Source organism: Impatiens glandulifera, chromosome 4 (assembly GCF_907164915.1).
Source record: "Impatiens glandulifera chromosome 4, dImpGla2.1, whole genome shotgun sequence".
NCBI classification, from domain to species: domain Eukaryota; kingdom Viridiplantae; phylum Streptophyta; class Magnoliopsida; order Ericales; family Balsaminaceae; genus Impatiens; species Impatiens glandulifera.
In genome coordinates this window covers 38,770,334-38,793,727 of record NC_061865.1, presented here as the reverse complement: position 1 = coordinate 38,793,727, position 23,394 = coordinate 38,770,334, and the positions used below count along the sequence as shown (strand labels likewise).

Below are 23,394 nucleotides of genomic sequence, written 5' to 3'. Positions count from 1 at the left end.
ACTACAAGTCTGTTTAGTGATTACATTCGTGTATGAATAAGCATCGTTCTTTAATTTAACGATAAAATTAATGTGATAAAATTAATATTGTAACCAAAAGTTCGCTCATTCGCGCTTGAATAAGCATCACTCTTTAGCCTAGCAATTATATTCATGAGATAAAATTATCGTTGTAACCACAAGTCTGCTTAGATATTATATTTGTGTGTGAATAAACATGGTTCTTAAGCTTAGCGATTAAATTCATGTGATAAAATTACGTTGTAACCACAAGTCTCCTTAGTGATTACATTCGTGTGTGAATAAGCATCGCTCTTCATCTTAGCGATTATATTCATGTGATAAAATTATCGTTGTAACTATTATTATGCTTAGTGATTACATTTGCGTTGTGAATAAGCATCGTTCTTCAACTTAGCGATTATATTCATGAATATAAAATGTTGTTGTTTCGTCATTTGCATTTAAGTTAGTAATTAGACCCTTTTAACCTTCTAGGTAATAGCGTCTTTTTCGACGTTTTGTAACGTTAGTATTGAAAACAAATCTTAAGAAATTGGTTCCATACATCGTTCAATATAATGTTTCATGAGAATACCAAATGCAACTAATGGTATTCAAGGTAATCACTATTATTCTTGGATTTAGTCTTACGCACAAACGTTTTACCTTATTTTTTTCGAGGAATTATTTTGCTCGAACATCATTTTGAGGTCCATATTATGCTTAATATTTCAACTATGTACCATGAGATTTAGTCTGACTTCTCGGATTCACAGGTTAGCGTGTTTCGAACTCTATGGACTTTGACCTCTCTTCTTAATGAATAGTGTGTATCTGATTGACTCTAACCACTCTGTTCTTACTTTTAGCAAACTAGACAAGAGTTTAGATGATCACAAGTGTTGATTTTCGTATCTCGACTAACATAGTCTTGCTTGATTTTTTGAGGTCATAGGTTCTTGCACATGACCTCTATTCGAGACGACACACCGCCTCTATTGACAACAAGGTTCCGAGTTTGGGCGTTCATCTTCTGCGAGCTTTCTCTTAAACATTAGTAGTTTAAGCTTACTTACTCGTTTCTTGAAAAAAAAACTTACTCATTTTTTAACATTGGGATTGAGAAAGACCCCGTTGGAGAGAACCTTGTTCAAAACTAAAGAGTTACATTGGCTCGTCAGGAGACATCCAATAGGAATGATGTCTTTTTCCGCATAATTATTCGTTTCTTAAACATTAATTCGAGGCTTTGTCTCTTGCACAATTCGCTTTTGGGCCTAAGGGTTTAAGGGCCATCGTTCTTCCTTGTTTATTTATTTTGAACCATTTTTATTTTAATAAAAGTTCCATAGTATTGACACAGGAATTTTGTATTTTTATGTTTATTGGGATCGAGCCTGTGACAAACTGCCTATGGATTCTCATAAAAGAAGAAATTAGGTTTGGACGTGGTTCCTTTTTGTTGGCGATGAAATGTAGTTGAAGTTTTTATTATGTATGAAATGTGAAGGTTTTTTCCATTTTCTGAAATCATTTTTACTTTAATAAAAATGCCTATAATATTGTTGTAATGGTTTTATTGTTTTTAGTTTATTAGGATCGAGCCCATGACAAGATTCTACGTATTCTCATAAAATGAGAAATCATGTCTGAATGTAGTTCCGAACATGTGTGTTAGAAGTTTGTTTTAAATTTTGTTTTCATGGAGTTAGTTTTAAATTTTATTGGGATCGAATCTAGATAATAGGCTATCTACGCACTCTTATGATAAGGAAATATCAGGTCTAAACATAGTTCGTAATGTGTGAGTGTTACAAAACTTGTCTCATTGTTTTGGATTTGATCAATTTTATTTTAATAAGAATGCCCCTAGAATTTATATAGGGGCTTATTGGTTAAAAATCATCTAAAGATAGAGTAATTTATGGTTTTGTTAGAAAACATGAATGGATTCGATCGCATGTGCTTTAAATGAACGACACTAAAAGATCTTCTACGTCCAGGGTGGATAATTGTGTGGCACCACATGACAGAACTATTATTACGTGGTAGGGTCCTTCCCTCAGAGTTTTGAACTTGCCTCTAGGGTCTAGTATCTGTAGATTCATTTTTAGGACTAGATCGCATTCATTAATGTTTCGAGGTTTCACCTTCTTGTTGAAGACTTAACCATCCGACTCTGATACACTTGTGTATGACATAGTGCCTATGCAGTCGTAGGGCGAAAAGAGCTCAGTCCCAATCTGATCATAACTCGAACTTCGGGGGAAAAGAGGCTCTCACCATGTACATTATGTTAAGAGCCCTCGCTTTGACCTCTTATCTTCCATTAAGACTAGTTGGTCATATTGAGACATACACCAATCTTCTACCACTACTTGACCTTTGAGGAGTACTCTTAGAGTAAGAATTCGATCTCAATTAATTGTACAATATCCATTTTATAGACCAACGCAAACGGGGTATCGTCTGTTGAAGTTTGAATAGTCATTCGATAGCCTTAGAGGGCATATGGAAACTTCACTTGTCAGTCTTTGAATGTGTGAGTCATTTCTTGATGATTGTGATAACGTTCTTGTTAAATGCTTTTATTGTACTGTTTTTTAAGGACAATAGGGCGATGACTTGTAATTCTCGACCCATTATTCATCTAGTATTTTGAGTACTTTTCTTTGGAAATGACGATCATTGTTTAAGATCAGGGCTTGAGGAACTCAGTATCGTGCGACGATATTTTGGCAAATGAATTTAGCGAAGCATGATGACTTCAAGGCCTTGTAATATTGTGCTTTGAACCCCTTAGTGATTTAGTCAATGGTTAAAAGGATGAACTAATGTTCGTTCACAGCGTGAAGATAAATCTTCCTAATGATGTCGATTCCCGAAGTTGAGAATGTCCACGGTGATTTCATGTTGTATAGTAAGGATGCTTGAGTGTGCTTCATCTTAGCATAAAATTGACATTGATGACACTATTTGACGTAAGACGTGCATTCTTATTTCATATTCTGCCAATAATAACCGAAGCAAAGGATGTTTGGTGTCGAGTCATTCATGTGTGGTCCAGTATCGTGCGACGATATTTTGGCAAATGAATTTAGCGAAGCATGATGACTTCAAGGCCTTGTAATATTGTGCTTTGAACCCCTTAGTGATTTAGTCAATGGTTAAAAGGATGAACTAATGTTCGTTCACAGCGTGAAGATAAATCTTCCTAATGATGTCGATTCCCGAAGTTGAGAATGTCCACGGTGATTTCATGTTGTATAGTAAGGATGCTTGAGTGTGCTTCATCTTAGCATAAAATTGACATTGATGACACTATTTGACGTAAGACGTGCATTCTTATTTCATATTCTGCCAATAATAACCGAAGCAAAGGATGTTTGTGTTAGGATTTGTATCTCCCAAATCCTACCAGCTTGAAAACAATCTGTAAAAACACAAGAAAGAAGAACACAAGAACACACAGATTTATAGTGGTTCACTCAAATTGAGCTACATCCACTTCAGCCACCACCAGATTTACTATGAAGAAGAAGAAGGAATACAGAGTTTTTGCCTCATACTTTATCTCTCTAGAATTCTGTCTACACAATATAAACCCTTAATAATTACATATTTATAGGGTAAACATTCAGGTAATAAACCTAAATAACTTTGGTCAGGCCCAAGCCCCCAAAACCAAAAAAAAATATAAACCCAATAAACTCTAATTAACAATGTAGAGTTTATTATAAGTGTAGGCTCCATAACTCAACAATCTCCCACTTGGAGACTAACTTCATCATCTCTCGATCGGTAGTGGCTTTTCATTCGGTTTCTTAACGAAGAAGACCAACTGAAGTTGCACACAACTTTAGTTTCTCATTTGTCACAGTTTTCGTCAACATATCAGCTGGATTCTCACTCCCGGGAATCTTCTCAAGAGCTAATACTTCATCTTCTAAAGCTGACCGGATGAAATGATAACGAACCTGTATATGCTTCGTCCTGCCATGATAAACAAGATTCTTTGCCAAATGAATGGCACTCTAACTGTCGCATCGCAACACACTTCCCTCGTAGTCTTGACCCAATTCTCGCAAAAAGGGTTGTAACCACATCATCTCCTTAGCAGCTTCTGTCACAGCAACATACTCTGCTTCACAACTAGAAAGAGCAACAATCTTCTGCAATTTTGATACCCAACTGATTGCAGTACCTCCCAGAGTATAAATGTACCCTGTTGTGCTCTTCCTACTATCAACATCACCACCATTGTCAGCATCAACATATCCTTCTAAACCCATATTAGACTTTCAAAAACACAAAGCGAGACCCGTACTTCCTCTTAATTATCGTAGTATCCACTTTACTGCTTCCCAATGTTGTCTACCCGGATTGCTCATGAATCTGCTAACAACTCCCACTGCATGTGCTATGTCTGGTCTTGTGCAAACCATCGCATACATAATACAACCAATGGCAGAGGCATACGGAACAGTTGCCATGTAATTTTTCTCCTCCTCTGTTGAAGTCGACTGATCTTTAGATAGTCTGAAGTGACTAGCTAAGGGGGTAGTAACTGATTTTGCATCATACAAGTTGAACCTACTAAGAACTTTCTTCACATATTCTTCTTGTGAAAGCTTGAGAACTTCTTCATCCCTGAAAATTCTCATCCCAAGTATTTGTTTTGCAGCACTCAAATCTTTCATTGCAAACTTTTCAGACAACTCTTTCTTAAGCTTGTTAATCTCATACAATCTTGCTCCAGCAATCAACATGTCATCAACGTAGAGAAGAAGAATAATGTACGATTTATCAAACCTCTTGATATAACAGCAATGATCAGCTTCACACCTCAAAAAATTGTTACTTTTCATGAAGCTATCAAACTTCTTGTACCATTGCCTTGGAGCCTGTTTCAAACCATACAGACTCTTCTGAAGCTTACACACAAGCTCATCTTTTCCTTTGATTTCAAATCCTTCTGGTTGTCGCATATAAATTTCTTCATCTAGATCACCATGAAGAAAAGCAGTTTTGACATCCATTTGTTGAAGATGAAGGTCTTCTTTCACAACCAAACTCAGAATAGTTCTAATTGTCATCAATTTAACTACTGGACAGAAGATTTCATTATAGTCAATACCTTCTTTCTGTTGAAATCCTTTCACAACCAACATTGCCTTGTACCTCATAGTTTTATCATGTTCTTCTTTAATCCTGAAGATCCATTTGTTGTGAAGTGCTTTCTTTCCCTTTGGTAGCTCAGTGAGCTCCCAAGTCTGATTCAACATCAAAGAGTCCATCTCATCTTTCATCGCAGACTCCCACTTAACCGATTCATCAGATTGTATTGCTTCCTCATAGCATTCAGGTTCACCTCTATCTGTCAACAAGATATAGTTTAGAGATGGAGACCACCTCTCAACTGGTTTCGATTCCTTGATGATCTTCTCAACTGTATAACCGGTGTTTGCTGATTTACCTATGGGGCCACGTTCTCAACGATTTCATCTTCAACAACACATTGTTCTTCTTCGACAGTCGGTATATATTCAGCTGAAAAATCTCTCAAATCGACTGTACCAGTCTCTTCCAACTTGGAATCACCACCTGATGTCTTCCCAACACAATCTTTGTAGAGAACATGTTCATTGAAGATAACATTTATGCTACGAATGATCTTCCGATTTTGATTATCCCAGAAACGATAACCAAACTCGATATCACCATAACCAATGAAAAAACATTTATTAGACTTTGGATCAAGCTTGCTCCTATCACATTCATTAATATGAACATATGATAAACATCCAAACACTTTCAAATAAGAAAGGTTTACCTTTTTATTGCTCCAAGCTTCTTCGGGAATTCTGAATTCAAGAGGAACAGAGGGTCCCCTGTTTATCAAATAGGCAGCAGTATTAATAGCTTCTACCCAGAAGGTTTTAGGCAGCCCTGCATGCAATCTCATGCTTCTAGCACGCTCGTTCAATGTTCGATTCATTCTTTTAGCTACTCCATTCTCTTGAGACGTTCGGGGAACAGTCTTCACCATACTGATCCCATTCTCAGCACAATACTCTTTGAAATCTGAATTGATATATTCACCTCCGTTGTCGGATCTCAAGCACTTAACTTTCTGATTTGTTTCATTTTCAACCAAAGCCTTCCACTTCTTGAAAATAGCAAATACTTCAGACTTGTGCTTCATAAAGTAAACCCATACTTTTCTTGTTGAATCATCTATAAAAGTCACATAGTAGTATGATCTGCCAATAGAAGAAACAGGTGCAGGTCCCCACACATCAGTGTGTACCAACTCTAGTCTTTCTTTCTTTAGCTCCTTCCCAGTTTTTAAGAAACTCACCCGTTTTTGTTTTCCAAGAATGCAGTTTTCACATAACTGATGTTCAACAGACTTCAGTTCTGGAATCTGTCCATTCTTCAAAAGAATTTTCATCCATTTTTCGCTCATATGGCCCAACCTGCAATGCCATAGCTCACTGTTCTTCGAGTCATCAATTACAGCAGCAACTGTTTCTCTGCAAGTTGAAGTCGTGTATAACGTTCCAGTTTTGTGACCTCGAGCAACAACAATTGCTCCTTTAGTCACCTTCCATGCACCATTTCCACAACTGAAATTGTGACCTTCTTCATCAAGTTGTGTAACAGAGATCAAATTGCGCATTAAACCCGGAATGTGTCTCACCTTATTAATCTTCCAAACAGAACCATTTGCCATCTTCAATTTGATGTCACCAATGCCAACAATATCCAGTGGCTCACCATCTGCGAGATAAACTTTCCCACAGTTTCCAGCCACATAATTCTCCATTAATTCTTTGTGAGCAGTGGTGTGGAAAGACGCTCCTGAGTCCAAAACCCATGAATTTATCGGGCTATCAACAGACAGAAGTAACGCATCAGTGATAGATTCTGTAACAACGTTGGCTGCATCATTTTTATCATCACCGTTTTTCTTCGGTGCTTTGCAGTTCCTCTTCAGATGACTCTGTTTACCACAATTCCAGCACTCAAATGTCCTCCCATACTTGGACTGACTCCTCCTGCTCCTTGACATAGATCTGCTCTTACCTCGGTTGAAATTTCTATCATTACCTCTTCCCCTGTTTTCCACATTCAGAGCAGAACCTTTGAATGTTTCACCAGAATCAATTTTACGAACCTCTTCAGCAAGAATACGATCTCTAACTTCAACAAATTTCAGTTTAGCATTTCCAACTGAATTACTAATTGTTTCCCTCATAGGTTCCCAGCTATTTGGTAGAGATGCTAACAAAATCAGGGCACTAACTTCATCCCCAAAATCAATCTCAACAGATAGCAATTGATTCACAATTGTATTGAATTCATTCAAATGAGTAGTGACAGAAGTACCATCAACCATTCTTAAGTAAAAGAGTCTTTTCATTAAGTGTACCTTGTTGTTAGTAGATGGTTTCTCATACATATCAGAAAGTGCTTTCATCAGACCCATGGTGGTCTTCTCCTTTGCTACATTGTGAGCAACTGTCTTGGCTAACGTCAATCGAACAACTCCCAAAACCTGTCTATCAAGGAGTTTCCATTCAGCTTCATCCAACTTCTCTGGTTTCTCACTCAAAGGAACATGAAGCTTCTTTCCATAGAGATAATCTTCAATCTGTATTCTCCAGAAGGCATAATCTGTCCCATCAAATCTTTCAATCCCATGTCCTATACTGTTCTCACTTGCCATTGTTTCCAATGCTCAGATCTAGCCTAGCTGCTCTGATACCAGTTGTTAGGATTTGTATCTCCCAAATCCTACCAGCTTGAAAACAATCTGTAAAAACACAAGAAAGAAGAACACAAGAACACACAGATTTATAGTGGTTCACTCAAATTGAGTTACATCCACTTCAGCCACCACCAGATTTACTATGAAGAAGAAGAAGGAATACAGAGTTTTTGCCTCACACTTTATCTCTCTAGAATTCTGTCTACACAATGTAAACCCTTAATAATTACATATTTATAGGGTAAACATTCAGGTAATAAACCTAAATAAATTTGTTCAGGCCCAAGCCCAAAACCAAAAAAAAAGATAAACCCAATAAACTCTAATTAACAATGTAGAGTTTATTATAAGTGTAGGCTCCATAACTCAATAGTTTGGTATCGAGTCATTCATGTGTGGTCCACATGTGTCTGTGAGGACTTCATCTATGTTCTTGGCTGTTGGATATTGATCAATACATAACATGTTTTGACGGTCCCAAGATCGTCGATACAACATTCTAACTAATAGCACAAAGTTAGTAGTGTATTTACACAAAGTCCTCCTTTATTTCTTATGGAAGTGGGAAGGATATTCATCGTGTTTGATTTACTTCTGTAATTCTCGGACAACGCTTTAGGGGTTACATATGTATTGGCCATCATCTTCTTCTTGAAGTCTCATTTTTTCTTCTATCGAATCTTCAAGGGTTTGATTTTGATTCCTTCTGGAATTTGTGCCATTGTTGCTAGTGTAGCTAGAGTGTTGGTGAATCGATTCAAACTTCCCAAGGCATATATGAATGTCATGTGCTCGAACATGGTTCTCAAAGTGACAACTATTGATGATAAGGCTTCAAGTTTTCTCCTTTTACTTCACATTCACCTCGAGCTTGTGAAAGGAATAAGTTAGAGTCACCTACCACTTCTAATTTTTTGACTCCATTCTTTTGGGTTATCTTTAGACTAGACAACATGCTTCATACTCTACTTCGTTGTTCATCACAAGATACTCAAACTTGATTGAGATAAGATTTTATGTTCCTACAAAATTGATGAGTAGGATCCTTATATACTAGCCTTTTTTAATTGATGCTCCGTCCAATCGTATCTTCCAATTCGTCATATTTAAGGTCATTACTTCACCGTCTAGAAAAGTTAGCTCGCCATCGTCTTCTACTTCAATAAGTTGATCTTCTAGAAATTCTGATACAACGCTTCCTTTGATGGACTTATGCATCATATATACGATGTCATACTCCGAGATCATCAGCATCCACTTAGTTAATTTAGGAGACAATATCGTCTTCTAGAACATGTGGTGGCTAAATATAACATTGACACCAGTTTAATCGTATGAGCTTGCATTTAATACCTTAGCGTTTTGGTAACCCACACTAGGGCCAAACACACTTTTTCTATTGGTGGATACTTAAGTTCGTAGACTGTCATTCTCTTCATCACGTAGTGGATTGTGATTTGGTATTCTCTTTGTTTTTTGATTGAGTAAACTACTCATCGCGGTTTCCGTCACTATCAAATAGAGGATTAGAGGGACACACATCTTAGGAGGCAGCCATGCCATTATTTGGTGTGGCTTCAGAATTCAAGGTCTTCAATTGGCTCTTGTGTGGGGACATCACCAATCCCAACTTCTGAATCTCTCGGTCTGCAACAAAATTATGTGTGGTCCCCAAATCAACCAACGCCATCACTTCTCTTTCATTGATGTAGACTTTCACAAACATCAATCCCATTCCTGGATATGATTTCTCCGCATGCAAAACACTCAATAGCTGCATCGGATTCACCCTTACAGGAGCTTCTTCGTTAGGCTCATCCTCTTTCTCGGCCAAGAGTGCTGCTACCCTTGCACGCTTTGGACAGTCTTTCATGCGGTGGTCTCCTACACAAATGAAACACCCCTGGTTGGCACGGTCCCTGAAAACAAAACTCCTTTTTGTTTCCTTATTTTTGCTAGAATCCTCGGACTTGGCTGTCTCTATTTCATAAGATTTAGCCTTCCCCTTGTCCCTTTGAGTGTGCTTCTTAGCATTAGGATTCTCACCCCCGATTGCTTTGAAGTCCACTAAGTGAAGGTGGTTGTGATGCCTCACTTGGGAGGGATTTTCATTGTTGATCCCCCACACTCATAACAGGAACTTACAACTCTCCAAATAAAAGTAAGTCGGGATTCCTTGCAGCCATGCAGCTAGTTGAAAGCCGTGTGGGGGAAGAGGAGGCATATGCGTCGACTGGGTTGGAGATGAAGGCCAGAAAGGGCCAAGTGTCGGCCTGTACTAAGGTCCTGACGTTTTCTAGGTCCAGACTTTCGAAAGATGCTCGAAAGGTAACCAAAGAGGGTCCCAAACATCAGCCGCGGGTGAAGCTAATGGCTTGTTTTGTGTGCAAACTGGACAAGACCGAGAAGAAGATGGAAGTGGGTCTACTGTAGCGACCATCACATATTCCGGGGAGATTGGGAAAATATCTCTCAAAGGGCTTCGTTCTCGAATTCCCAAGTGCAAGTGGGAAGATCTTTATCCCGTGTGTGGGTAGATCAGCCAAGTATACGGTCTCAATGGGGGTGCTAAAGGTGTCTTCAGCGGAGGAGATCGAGGAAGGGTTTGCTAAATACTTGGGTGCAGAAAAATTCCTAAATGGAAGCAGGAAGACCTCTGTCTCGAGAGTGGAAAGATTATACGAGTACACAGTCAGGAGGGCAAGGCTGAAAGCGAGTTCGGCTAGGAAGACTGAGGAAATAATTCTTAAGTACTTGGGAGAGGCAAGATTGGTGCAGGCCCCAACGAGGACGTTGGATTCCTCTAGTGGGGGTGGTATGTTACACCCTTGAAATGTGGCCTCAGTCTTGGCTTGATTGCGGATGGCTAGGACCGAGAGGTGCCTAAAAAGAATGTCGTGGGTGTGCGGCATGGGCACCAGAGTTGTAGAGTGCTAAGTGTCCAAAGTTTTTGTCGTGGCATGAATATTGAATACCAGGACCAAAAGATAAATGTTAACATGTGTGTTTGTCTTGGCATGATGTGGAGTGCCAAGACCGAGCCTAACTATGGTCGTGTGCAAGCGACCTAGGTGCAAAAGAGTGACAACGGCCAACACATTGAGAGTGCGCACATAGATTGCGGAAAATACGGAGTCGACCGATGACGGTTAGAGGAGGACCGAGGGAGATCAAACGAGGGACCCTGAAATGTCGGCATGATGAGTTAAGGACCCGAAAATATTGGAATGATGGGTTGAGGACCGGAAAAGTCGGCATGATGGACTGAGGTGGGGAATAAAGTCAACAACAGCTGGGTTCGAGGGAAAACGTGGGTGCAGTGGACGGTTACAGCCCACTACTTGCAGTTATACCCACATCCAGCAGCCTGTGGCGCAACTAGACCAAGGAAGAACGTGGGACTAGATAGTGGGCAATTAAAGACCCATTATTGGCAGTTGAGACCCACGATTTAGCACCCACGACCGAGCAGTTAGACCCCACGTCCTGAGTTCGTTATTTTCTTGGGTAGATGTTATTTCTTTGGCTATAAATATAACACTTGAGTTGGACAAGGACGCTTGGTTGAGTTTTGATACCACCTGTCACACGGGCAAATAATGTAGTGGATTTTACTAACTTTTTCGCCCTTGTGCGGCTTATTTTGCGCACCAAAACAATCATCCAAACTCAACACCGAGGTTTACTTCTCGCACAGAAATAAACAACGAACTCACAACAATCAATAAGTATGCAGGAAAGTAGAAAACACACAGAATTACGGGCCACGCCCAACTTTATAATTTGATTTCGCTCACAAATAACAATTACGAAGAGACTATAAACTCACTTGGCTGCACACAAAAAGAATCTCACTAGCTTTGGGTAACTCTTTCCTCCACAGGGATTCTTGAGATACTCGTTTTGACAAGCGTCGTCCCAAACAAACATTTGGTCATGGTCAAGTTATTTATGAAGCGACTTCTATACTAGAGTTTACATAGAAAGTCTCACAATTCTTTCTCACTTCAGGGAGCAGGAATGACCATGATTGCTTGTATCTTGATCAGATCTACTTCAATACCTTATTGTGTGATAAGAAATTCAAGAGTTTTTCGATTATTATTCTGAACATGTATTTCTTTGGATTTAGTCGGCTCTGGCACTTTCTGATGCGTTGTAGAAATAAGTCGAGATTCTGGATGTGTTCCTCTCGTTCTAGCGATTTGACGATCATGTAATCAACGTAGATTTCTACTTTTTTGTGGATCATGACATGTAGAATCATCGTTCTTGCTTGCTGGTATGTAGGCCATGTGTTCTTCAAGTCAAAGGGCATGACTTGATAGTAGAACAATTTCACTATATGTAAAGATAATGTTCGATGTGTCAACTTTATGCTCGTTATCAAAAGAATTATTTTTTGATGGTCATTTTTTATTTTCTTTTATCATCATTTTTATATTAATTAAAATTCTCTTAGTGTTGACATAGGTTTTTTGTTTTTATTTTTATGTTTATTTGTATTGGGACCGAGCTCGTGATAGTGGCTGCCTATGTATTCTCATATTATGGAGAAATGAGGTCCAACATAGTTCTGAATGTGTAAAAAAAGTTTGAAAATGGAAATTGAGGAAGATGTAGGAGCATGAACGACGGGACTCTTAGTTGTGTGAGGTCTTCTTGCATTATTCTTCCTTTGCCTTGAACAGATTGACCGCGTGTGTAAGTAGTGAGTTAGATATATACTTCGGTACTGGAATGATCTTAAAGTCCATAAGATTCTGAATTTTATGCTTGAGGGAATAACACTTATTAGTTACAATCCCTTTCACTTGGTGATAATGACACCATTCGACCTTGTTTCTTCCAATCGATTCCTCTTCTGGTTCTAGCACTAGTGAATTGATTAATCTTTATTCCACTAGCATTTTGAAGACCTTTGATTGAGACATTGTTAGAGCATCGGATTTTCTGGTTGGTTTAGGTGGGTGCCCCAATCCAACACTTGATGTGTTTGTCTGATTCGTGTTCTGATAAAGAAGCTTGTTTGGATAGGGCCTCCTATCCTCTTCGACTCTAATTTGATCCTCGAGATGTCATTTTTAAGGCATGTTTGTATGGGCTAATTTATCTGGTAGATCATATGTTCTAATTGTTTTCCATCAATCCATGAATCATAGGAACTCTTTGTTTCCCCCTTGTCTCTTACTTTTTAATCCTTCAAGTCTAGGGGAGTCGAGTGTCGTGCAACTATTGATCTCTGAGGTGAGGGCGTCAAACTGTTCCTCGAGTTGTAGAAGCGTAGCCCGAAGCTCCTCTATTTTTTATCAATTGATTCATTGAATCTCGACGGTTGGTTAGTCATGTTGTTTAAATTAAGAGGTATCATGGAAAGTTAGTGACAATAACTATAATCATACAAACATTCACAAACACAAAGGCAAGGAAAGATTAGTCATTTCGGTAATTTCAAAACACATTTTTTTAATGCAATAAGGAAATCGCTCATGCGTTCGTCAATGAAGGAACTAAGAAGTGTAGTGAAGAATAGTGGATCTTGAGTTGAGTGGTGCTTATACATTCGTCGACGAGGGAAAGAGAGAATTCCATGAAGATTCATTCATTCATCGACGAAAGGTGTGAATGATTCTGTGAAGAGTCAAAAACTCTAAATTGAATGGAGCTCGATTGTCGGTGAAATATCGTGAACTCTGAGTTGGAAAACACTCATGCTTATGTAGAAAAGTAATAGAAAAGGTTTTACAACAAATTCGTGGATCCGAATTATATGTTATCGTCGACAAAAAATAGAAAGAATTATACGAAGAATCGTAGATTTTAAGCTGAGTAAATCACGTTCGTCGACGAGGGATGTAATGAATTCCACGAAGAGTCGTGAATTCTGAGCTAAGTGAAGCTCGTTTACTTGTCGATGAAAAATAGAAAAATGTCATAGATTTAGAGTGGCACGATACTTACATGTTCGTTGGATATCTCCTCCGTGGTATGCCTTGTAGTTGCTCCGTCAAGAGAGATGGAGAGATGATAGAAAAGTAATCCCTTTACTTAAATGCACGTATATCCTAATATTTAAGTATATGCGCTCATTTTCCATTCATAAGAGAATTAGTATGTTAAAAGAAGTTGTGTTTTATTGTTTAGGTCTGTGGATTAAACCAAACTCGCAATCACAAACTGTACACCCCTCATCCTCATGTTTACAAAGAGTCGCTCGAAAATTCAAAAGAAAATTTTCATGAAAAGAAAAAAATACAAAAAGTCATAAATCTAAGTTATGTTCTTTGTCTTCTTTCTATTATCCGCGTATATTCCTCGTGTGTTAGAGTGTCTTGAAATCGAAAGGTGTCGTTCATCCATATTCCTTTGTCTTTGCCCATCGCGTCATTAACCCTAAGGGGCTGGCTTTATTCTCCGGAGACCGCTACGTGGTCAAAAGTTTTACCCAAGAGCTTCCTATGTATAAGGAAGGGGGCTGGTGGCTAAGCTTGCCTCAACTCAACGGGAAACTCCCACAACAAGAGGCTTTCCCGTGGGCTGGCTGGGTTAGGAGAGTAGCCGCATCTTCCCTCTCTAAAAGCCGATTCAGATATACGGATCTATATGCTACGATTGGAACTGGAAGTGGAAGAACAGGCGGCTGGTATACCACCATTATGAAACTGCCTTTTATTTTGATTATTTGGAAAGGATTTTTGTTGGTTTCGTTGGGAGGCTCGCGTAGTTTGTTACGTCAGTTCCAAAAGGATAAATTGTGTTGGAATCAATAAAGTTATTTGGAGTTTCTAATTGCATAAAAGGAGTCAAAGTAGTGGGCGCGTTGAGGTCCCCGATAGCCCGGCCTGCCGGGCCATTTTTCATGTTAGTCATTTTGAGAAAAGATGAAGAAAATAAACACGATTTCTTATAGAGAAGTTAGAGAAAAATTAGGGTTCTTAAAAACTTGTAAGCGTAAAATCTTCAAACACATGCACAATCTCCTTAAATAGAATCTGAAAGGTCACATGTTTTAACCGTCACCTTTGACAAAGAAGGCCCAACAATTAATGTTAGAGGCATTATCCCCAAAGGTAGTCATCATTAACTGGGTTTAAACCAATAATAATTTAATATTTAAGGGTATGTTAGTCATTTTCCTTGACATTGAAAGACATGTGTCTTCAAGTCGTCAATAAATGACTGTTTAGTGTTTGAGCGGGAAAATTAGATGACTACGCGTGAAGACAAATGTCCTCAATTAGTCCGAAGATGAAGCGTCTATTTGCACACATAGTTAGACGTGTCCTTTGCTTCTACATTCTGGCATCTAAGTTGAATAGACGTCTATTAGACGTATGCGTCTAATCACGCTTGTCTTATAGAGGTCTAAACGTCTATTAGACGTAGACGTCTAATTAGGCATGGACAACACGTATTAGACGTTAGCATCTATCTACGCTAGTCTTATAAACGTCTAAACATCTATTAGACTTCGACGTCTAACCGCACAGGTTTTAAACCAAGACATTCCATCTCAGAAGCACAAACTATATGTAAACAGATGTATGTCTAAGTACTGTTTTTCTATTAGACGTCCTTGTCTAATAGACCAATTAAAGCTTTCGTCTGCGTTCATCTGTTTAAACAATTTAAAAATTAAATTTCCCCCTCAATTTATGCATATTTACAGAATGAATAAATGAATGTTTTAAGGTCCTTAAGTCCAAAAATATTTTTAAGGAAGAAACACTTAGTCTGTGGAAATGGCAAATGGGCCACTTGTTGATCTTCTGCAGCATGTTCTCAAAAGAATGTGCTCCACTTTTCCTTCATGCTGCTACCTTATACCACTTACACAAAAATGTATTTACATATTTTGGTACCCACATTCACTTAGATCCTCGGTCAATCAGTCCCTTAGAGATCCATATTTGAGTTATCTTGATGGATTTCCCATTTTATGTAGTGATAAGTGCGTATAATTTAGGATTAGCAGACGTCTTTCTACTAGTCGTTGATCCCTTAACTTTAGAGGATGTTTTTCTTTTAAAAATCCTTGACTTCCTGTCAGGTTTTGATATGCTAGACTTGCTGGCCGCTTCTAACCTAGGTTTCAGTTAGCTAACAGTTGGCGGAACATAAGTTATTTCATCCTTTAAAGTTAAATCCTCAAAGTTTGGATCAGTTCTAGTATTAGTTAAACTCCCTTTGACAAATCTTATTGGCTTAAGCTTATCAGTTGTTGAGTTTAACTTCTTATAGGACTTGTCTAAGTCATCGTTATCAAATCCTAGACCGGATTTGCATCCAACAGGCCTCAACAAACTAATCTGATACTTGACAGTTTCTCCAGACCTTTTCCAAGAACTGACAATCACTCACTAAATGAAGAGAATGAGGTAGCAGATGAACCTGTTTGTTTTGTTTGTCGGTAGATTATTTGATGATAGTGAGAGGGAAGATGAAGAGACCGGTTTCTTTGCCTATTCATTATTTGATGTAAATATATGTGAAGTAAGCTTCATTAAGAGGCTCCTGTTCATAAAGGAATAAATGATTTTACATTAATGTATTAATGTTCTTACCTTAGTTCGGTAGTGGTGTTACATGAAAGGAATAAATGATTTTACATTAATGTATAAATGTTTTTACCTTAGTGCGGTAGTGGTGTTACATGAAAGGAATAAATAATTTTACATTAATATATTTTTTTTACCTTAGTGCGGTAGTGGTGTTATATGAAAGGAATAAATGATTTTACATTAATGTATTAATGTTTTTACCTTAGTGTGGTAGTGGTGTTACATGAAATGAATAAATGATTTTACATTAATGTATTAATATTTTTACCTTAGTCCGGTAGTGGTGTTACATGAAATGTACACTCTTATATTATTATCATATAAGTGAATCATAAGAAAACAAACAGCAACAACATGAAAAACTATTATCACCATAAATAATAAGTGTATAATGTGAAATATAATAATTCAAATTCATTTATACAACTCTTATCTTAATCTAAGTGAATTATTTAAGTTTCTCTTATTATCATGCAGGTCTGACATAAGAATTTTTATAGGTATTTTATCATGAGTGTGCTCAAAGCTTCTTCAGCCTTCAAAACAACAAGAGAAAGTATAAGCAAATCAAACCAAGTAAAACTGTGCAAATGAAGAACATATTTTTAACACTTACATTGTCCTTAGTGATGTCAATATCCCAGTTAGTCCAATATCCTCTATAAGTTTCCAAATGCCTCATACAATAAATACCACAACAGGTTTTGTTTTTTGGATCTTAGTACTTCAGTTTTACAGAAGTCAACCTCATTGATTCTAATTTATAAGCTAATTCTAGTAGGCTTAAATATCTCAAAAAAGAAACAAAATGTGTCATATGTGTTCTTATACCGGTATACTTACCCATAAATGTCCTACCATGCGGAATTCCGCTGTTGTCTAGTATTTTGATTTTTGGAACAGGCATATTCGCACATATAACATAGTAATGCCAGCTATGGATGACCATTGACCGGTAGGAATATCTGTAAAAAGAATACAAAGAATAATTATTTGATATCATTGCATATAAGCTTAAACGAAATTGCTTAATTTGAAGGGTTTAAATACGAGGTCAGCATTTTTTATGTCTTCTTATGTTATATTACAATTCATCATATCTTCCTTAACTGTAGAGGAAAATAATGTGTAACCAAATTGCATATTAACTTGGAAATAAATTCTAAATTATCAATGTCATTAACATTGAGCAATACATAGCACAAAACCAAGTGAATTACTTACATATGATGATGTAGAAAAATAAATTATTCGTTTTTCATGCCTTCAAACCTCCTAAATTTCGAGTTCATTATACGGGCCCAAGCATCCACTACTTCACTCGCAACTTCTGTTTTTTCTTTCATTGTTTGAAATAGGGCACGGGTTATATTGGGAAACCCATTGATGAGTACCTCCCTACAAAGCACATTCATTTGAACATAGCTACTTTGTTATTTTCATTTGAGAAAAGCTTGCTTTACTTAACTTTCATCTAGGTCTTCAGAAAAACGAAATCGGCCAATCTTTGTTCCTTGTTTGTTATTTTTCTCAACTTATTGGCCACAACTTTGATGTAGGGGGATTGAAGGCGCACAAGGATTTTGGTGATCTTCCTCTTTGGATAGTCTCTAATATTAACGCATCCCCCCTCATCTTCATCTCAGAAGATTCATAAGCTTCACAAGCTTTGGATTTCTCGCCTAAATCATTCCATTTAAAAGAGTGTGTTGGACTATCTTCATTGTTCGCATTTGAATCCTCGGAGGGGTTGGGACTATTAATTTTCACGTCATCACTATCTAAAGTGTCCCCAAGTGCCACCTTTGGAGGATCTTCCCTATTCACATAACCCTCTACATTCACTTTCAAGTGTTTGATGAACACTTCTGACTCTGTCAGATTCAGGAAACTGGCCTCAAAAATAGGCTTGTGATCGATGTTGCGTTTCTCTAACAGTTGTTGTGCCATATCTTTAAAAGTTTGAGAGACTTTAGATGTTAATATCTATAGATAATAAACACAATACTTTATTAGTCTCAAAAATATGAATGTATAGACAAATATAAGTAAATTTGTCCATTCAATACCTTATCTGTGTTCGTTGGATTATTCAAATTCATCATCTCGTGTTCAGGTAATTGCAATAAATGAACTAGAATCTCAGGTTCATTTTCGTTAATTGGTAGGCGTGCCCTCACACATCCAAAACCACTCGCTCGAGATTCTAACATGATAATTTCTGATAATATGGTGTCATCCCAGCAAGAGATGATTGGAAAAGATCTTTGATAAGGATATTGTACACCATTTACAAAAACACCATGTAAGTAGCATATCTGGAAAAAAAGAAACATGTTAGTGAATATTTCATATCTATAAAACAAATAGAAGAGTGTAATTATTAGTGAATAGAATATTTACCAATAAAAAGATTAGAGGTCCATCAAAATATTATTGTTTTCCTTTTACATCATTTAATTTCCATCTTCGGACACTGTCAACCAATCCTTCTATTGTGAATTTGCACCAGTTCAGGTTCTTTATGTTCTCAACATTCATTAAGGATTTGAGAATTTTGAACTTGAATTAATATAATACATGTGTAAGTATTCACAAACACAAATACATATATAATAGATTTGAAAAAATGTTTACATGGCTCGTGAATTTTGAACTGAACATAAAAAACTTAAGACAACGAAATCGATTTTGAAATCGTCGTCTGCACTTGTGTTTAATATGTTGGGTATCATAGTATTTGTTTCAGGAGCTGAAGTTGATTCTTTTACGCTCCATATGACCCTCTAAGCCCTCAAGAATGAATAATAGTCAGGGTCATGTATGTTGATCCCAATGAACTCAACTATGTCCAGTGCCCCTCTAGGTAAGTTCAGCACGGACTGGACAAGGTCTTCATCGATAAGTATGTGATCAACGTTGGACATACTAGAGAACTCTTCTTGTAGTCAAAAGTTCTGACTACGTGTTTCGAAAAATGAACAAGGAACTTAGAGACATCCAATGTAAGAAGAGAACCAACTCGATTTCCTTCACAACTTCCTTCTGTTCTACACTAAGTTTTTGAATCGGGTTGAAAAGGCCACTAGGGGATGATCTTGTTTGACATACTACTTTCCTTTTTCTGGTTTTCGGGGAAGGTGGTAATTCTTGATTGAGATGTGTAGTTGTAGCAGTATCAGTAGTTGTAGAAGCAAGAATAAAAACTGATTCATCAGTCGATGACTTCATCTTCGTTTTCCTCTTCCTTTCATATTGATTCGTTATAACCCTACAGCACAAAATTTTCGGTGAGAGATAAAAAAATCAGTATTTTATGAAAGAAATGAAATAAAATGGTGTTATAGTAATGAAAATACTCGAAACACAATATGAATCAAAATAAGCACCTCTCTGATTTGTTGTCGGCGTTGTCGTTGGATACAGGGACAATTTCGTTTATGTTGTTACACACCGCCAAAATGAGCTCTCGGGCGTTGGAAGTATCCACTAAGATGTTGTTGCCTTCGTTTTATGACATTTTCATAAGAAATCTCGTAGCGTAGAAAATAGCACTGGGATTTCAAAGTTTAAAGATGATCGCTAAGAGAGAATGTGAAGAGTCTCTTGAGAAAGTGAATAGTGGGATTGCAACAGGAAAATTTTGTTTTAATACTTCATTCAATGATTTTAGCTTCACAGAAAAGAAGACAACTTCACTAGGTTGCACTTGCAAATTTTGAAACGAAGACAACTTCACTAGGTTGCGGCAAAATCTGAAATGAAGACAGCTTCACTAGGTTGTGTTTATAAAATCAGAAGAAAAAAAAAATACAGCTTCACTAGGTTGCGCTTGTCAAAACAAAAAATAAGACAACTTCACTAGGTTGCACTTGTAAAACAGAAAAGAAGACTACTTCACTGGTTAGCGCGTTTGTTTTATTTCTCCAATAGGGTTTACATACATGAAGGAAAATATATTTTACACGACCGCTTAAAACTCTCAACATTAATGTGTTGAAGGTTTTCAATTAACTTCCAGGCATATAAACTAAGTGATGCGAAGGAAGCTTCACTCAATAACGTCTCTCTTCAGTCCGTTTTTACAAGGAGACTGAAGCGAAGGAATCTTCACTCAATAGCACCTCTATTCTATCTGTTTTACATGACAAGTGAAGCGAAGAAAGCTTCACTCAATAACGTCTCTCTTCATTTCGTTTTACATGGGAGTGAAGCGAATGAAGTTTCACTCAATAGCGCATCTTTTCATTTCGTTTTACATGGCGGCTGAACCCAGAATGAAATCCGAGTTTTTGGTTCTCTCTTCTTTTCAACCCGATCATTGATTTATTAATATAATAATGCTGCTGAAATCTGATTGTTTCGCAATAAGAAAATACTCTCTTCGGTAGCAGAACATCTGAATTGAATAAAATTGGCTTGTTCATGAAAGAAAAATATTTCTTTTTATGATTGGAGAAGTCGGTAGAGTGAAATAAAACTGACCACACTCTATTCTTGATGTCATGGAATTCTTGTGGCCAAGCGTTCCTATTTCCCTCCTAATAATCTCAGTTCCCTTTGTTAGGTTCTAGACCAGAAAACCCTATTCTCATTTCGAAAAGCATCATCATCTTACTCATGGCTCTACATTCTACCGGTGCACTTCTCGCAGTTCTGGGTCCCAGAAGAACACAGAGAATAAGAGCAGTTACGTCCGAGAACTTGGCCGGCGGGAAAGTGGAAGAGGAAGGAAAGTTAAAATTGGGCGGCTCTGATCTCAAAGTTACGAAACTGGGTATTGGAGCTTGGTCATGGGGCGATACAAGTTACTGGAATAACTTCGAATGGGATGGTAAATATAACAATCAAATAGAAATCTTGGAATTCTGCAATTGTTCATGTTCTTGTTGATATTATTAGTTTAATGCACAGATAGAAAGATGAAAGCTGCTAAAACTGCATTTGATACCAGTTTAGATTGCGGAATTACTCTCATTGATACTGCTGAAGTGTATGGTTCAAAGGTAATACCCTTGTTTTCCCTTTTTGTAATACAAATGCTGATTTTTTCTTTTGCAGCTCTCTTTTGGTGCAATCAACTCAGAGACATTATTAGGGAAGTAAGTAATTGTCTCCCACACTTTTATGAATCTATATCTTCATGATATAATAATCTAACCCAATTGTGTTTTTAATTGACTTGAATAGATTCATCAAGGAAAGAAAAGAGAAGGATCCTCAAGTAGAGATAGCGGTTGCAACTAAATTTGCAGCTTTGCCATGGAGATTTGGCCGCCAGAGCGTCATCTCCGCCCTAAAGGATTCTCTATCTCGTCTTGAGCTTTCTTCTATCGAACTTTATCAACTCCACTGGTTTGTACTTTTCAATAGTTTATATATAGGTTGTATCTAGACAAATTCACTGTTAATGATAAAGATTGAGATTAATTGGCTATACTCTCATTGTAGGCCGGGCCTGTGGGGAAATGAAGGTTGTAGTAATCTTTCCATGTAACAAGTTTTTGTTTTCCATTTCGAGTTGTTAATAATTGTTCATTCTTTGATAAAATGAGAGCTTCTCAAGGAAGAAAACAAAGCAAATAAGTTAAAAGTTAGGATCAAAGTGGTGATAAACTTACACCAGATGGCAAGAAACAAAGAAATGCAATGAATCAAAAAGGAAATATAATCGATGTTATGGACGCTAGTTGTGATTTCCTGGTTTTCTCCTTTTTTCTCAATATGAAAATTATATTTTCAGGATATCTTGATGGTCTTGCTGATGCTGTTGAACAGGGCCTGGTTAAAGCAGTTGGTGTCTCCAACTACAACGGTAGATTGCTATAAGTTATTTTTATTTATTTTTTCTTTTCCTGAGCTATTGATTTAATTGTGGTTTTAGAAAAACGCCTTAGAGCTGCACATGAACAGCTTAGGAAAAGAGGCATACCATTGGCTTCAAACCAGGTTAATTACAGTCTCATATACAGACTTCCAGAGGAGAACGGCGTTAAGACTGCTTGCGACGAACTTGGTGTAACTATAATTGCATATTCACCTATTGCTCAAGGTAATAATAATGCTAATAATAATATAATATCTTCTTATATTCATATAATCAAGCATATATGCATTGTTATTGAAAATATGCAGGGGCTCTGACAGGGAAATACACCCCTGCAAATCCACCCACTGGTCCTCGAGGAAGGATTTACACACCCGAGTTGTTGACAAGGGTAAGGGTTACAGCATCTGGATGATAAAACGCCGATAAATTTCTAAATATCTTTCTGACTAACTTCAGTTTTAAATGTGATCTCATATGGTATCCAATAGAAAAAAGTGTTTTCAAATGAAGCTATTGATTCTTTGTTTGCAGCTTCAACCTCTAATAAAGAGGATCAAAGAGATAGGCGACAAGAATGGAAAAACAGCGACACAGGTTTGTGACATTTGTAGACTAAGTAGGGTTCAATAGACTGCCAAGGGATTTACGAAAATTTGATATAAATGATTCTCGTTTTGTACAGGTTGTGCTCAATTGGTTAATATGCCAAGAAAACGTGGTACCTATTCCAGGAGCTAAGAATGCAGACCAGGCTAGAGAATTCGCGGGTGCACTAGGTTGGAAGCTCGGAAATGAAGAGATTGATGAATTAAGATCTTTGGCATTGGAAATCAAACCCGTCATTGGGTTTCCAGTTGAGAACTTGTGAAAAACTCATGTGTATATCTGATCATACCCAATATGAATCTACATACAAGTATAAATAAATTATTTGTGTTTACTTGTTCTTGTGTTTACTTGTTCTAGCCTCGTACAAGAAAAAAAACATACTGAGTTTCTGTAAACTCAACACGGTTGGATGAATAACAACAAATGACACACTCTATGTGTATTTCTTGATCCTCAAGGAGATGAGAATACTTGATGAAATTCCAATTAGGGAAAAAAGTATGACAAAATAATTGAGTTGTAGAACCAGTTGCCGAATCTACAGAAGCACCAATGAGGGTACTTGATGAAATTGTAGGCAGAAGGAAATCCAAATCAAACGTGTACCTTTGTGGCTG

At 37.4% G+C, this 23,394-nt stretch overlaps 1 protein-coding gene across 1 annotated transcript; it reads left to right on the top strand.

The window, feature by feature from the left end:
- The first annotated feature begins 20,837 nt into the window (after positions 1 to 20,837).
- On the top strand, positions 20,838 to 23,108 carry LOC124936542 (uncharacterized oxidoreductase At1g06690, chloroplastic). Its single transcript, XM_047477049.1, has 10 exons — positions 20,838 to 21,172; positions 21,253 to 21,344; positions 21,400 to 21,440; positions 21,529 to 21,693; positions 21,790 to 21,812; positions 22,082 to 22,153; positions 22,223 to 22,390; positions 22,474 to 22,556; positions 22,700 to 22,762; positions 22,851 to 23,108. The coding sequence occupies exons 1-10, from the start codon at positions 20,959 to 20,961 to the stop codon at positions 23,034 to 23,036; spliced, it is 1,107 nt and encodes a 368-aa protein (XP_047333005.1). The 5' UTR covers positions 20,838 to 20,958; the 3' UTR covers positions 23,037 to 23,108.
- The last annotated feature ends 286 nt before the right edge of the window (positions 23,109 to 23,394 follow it).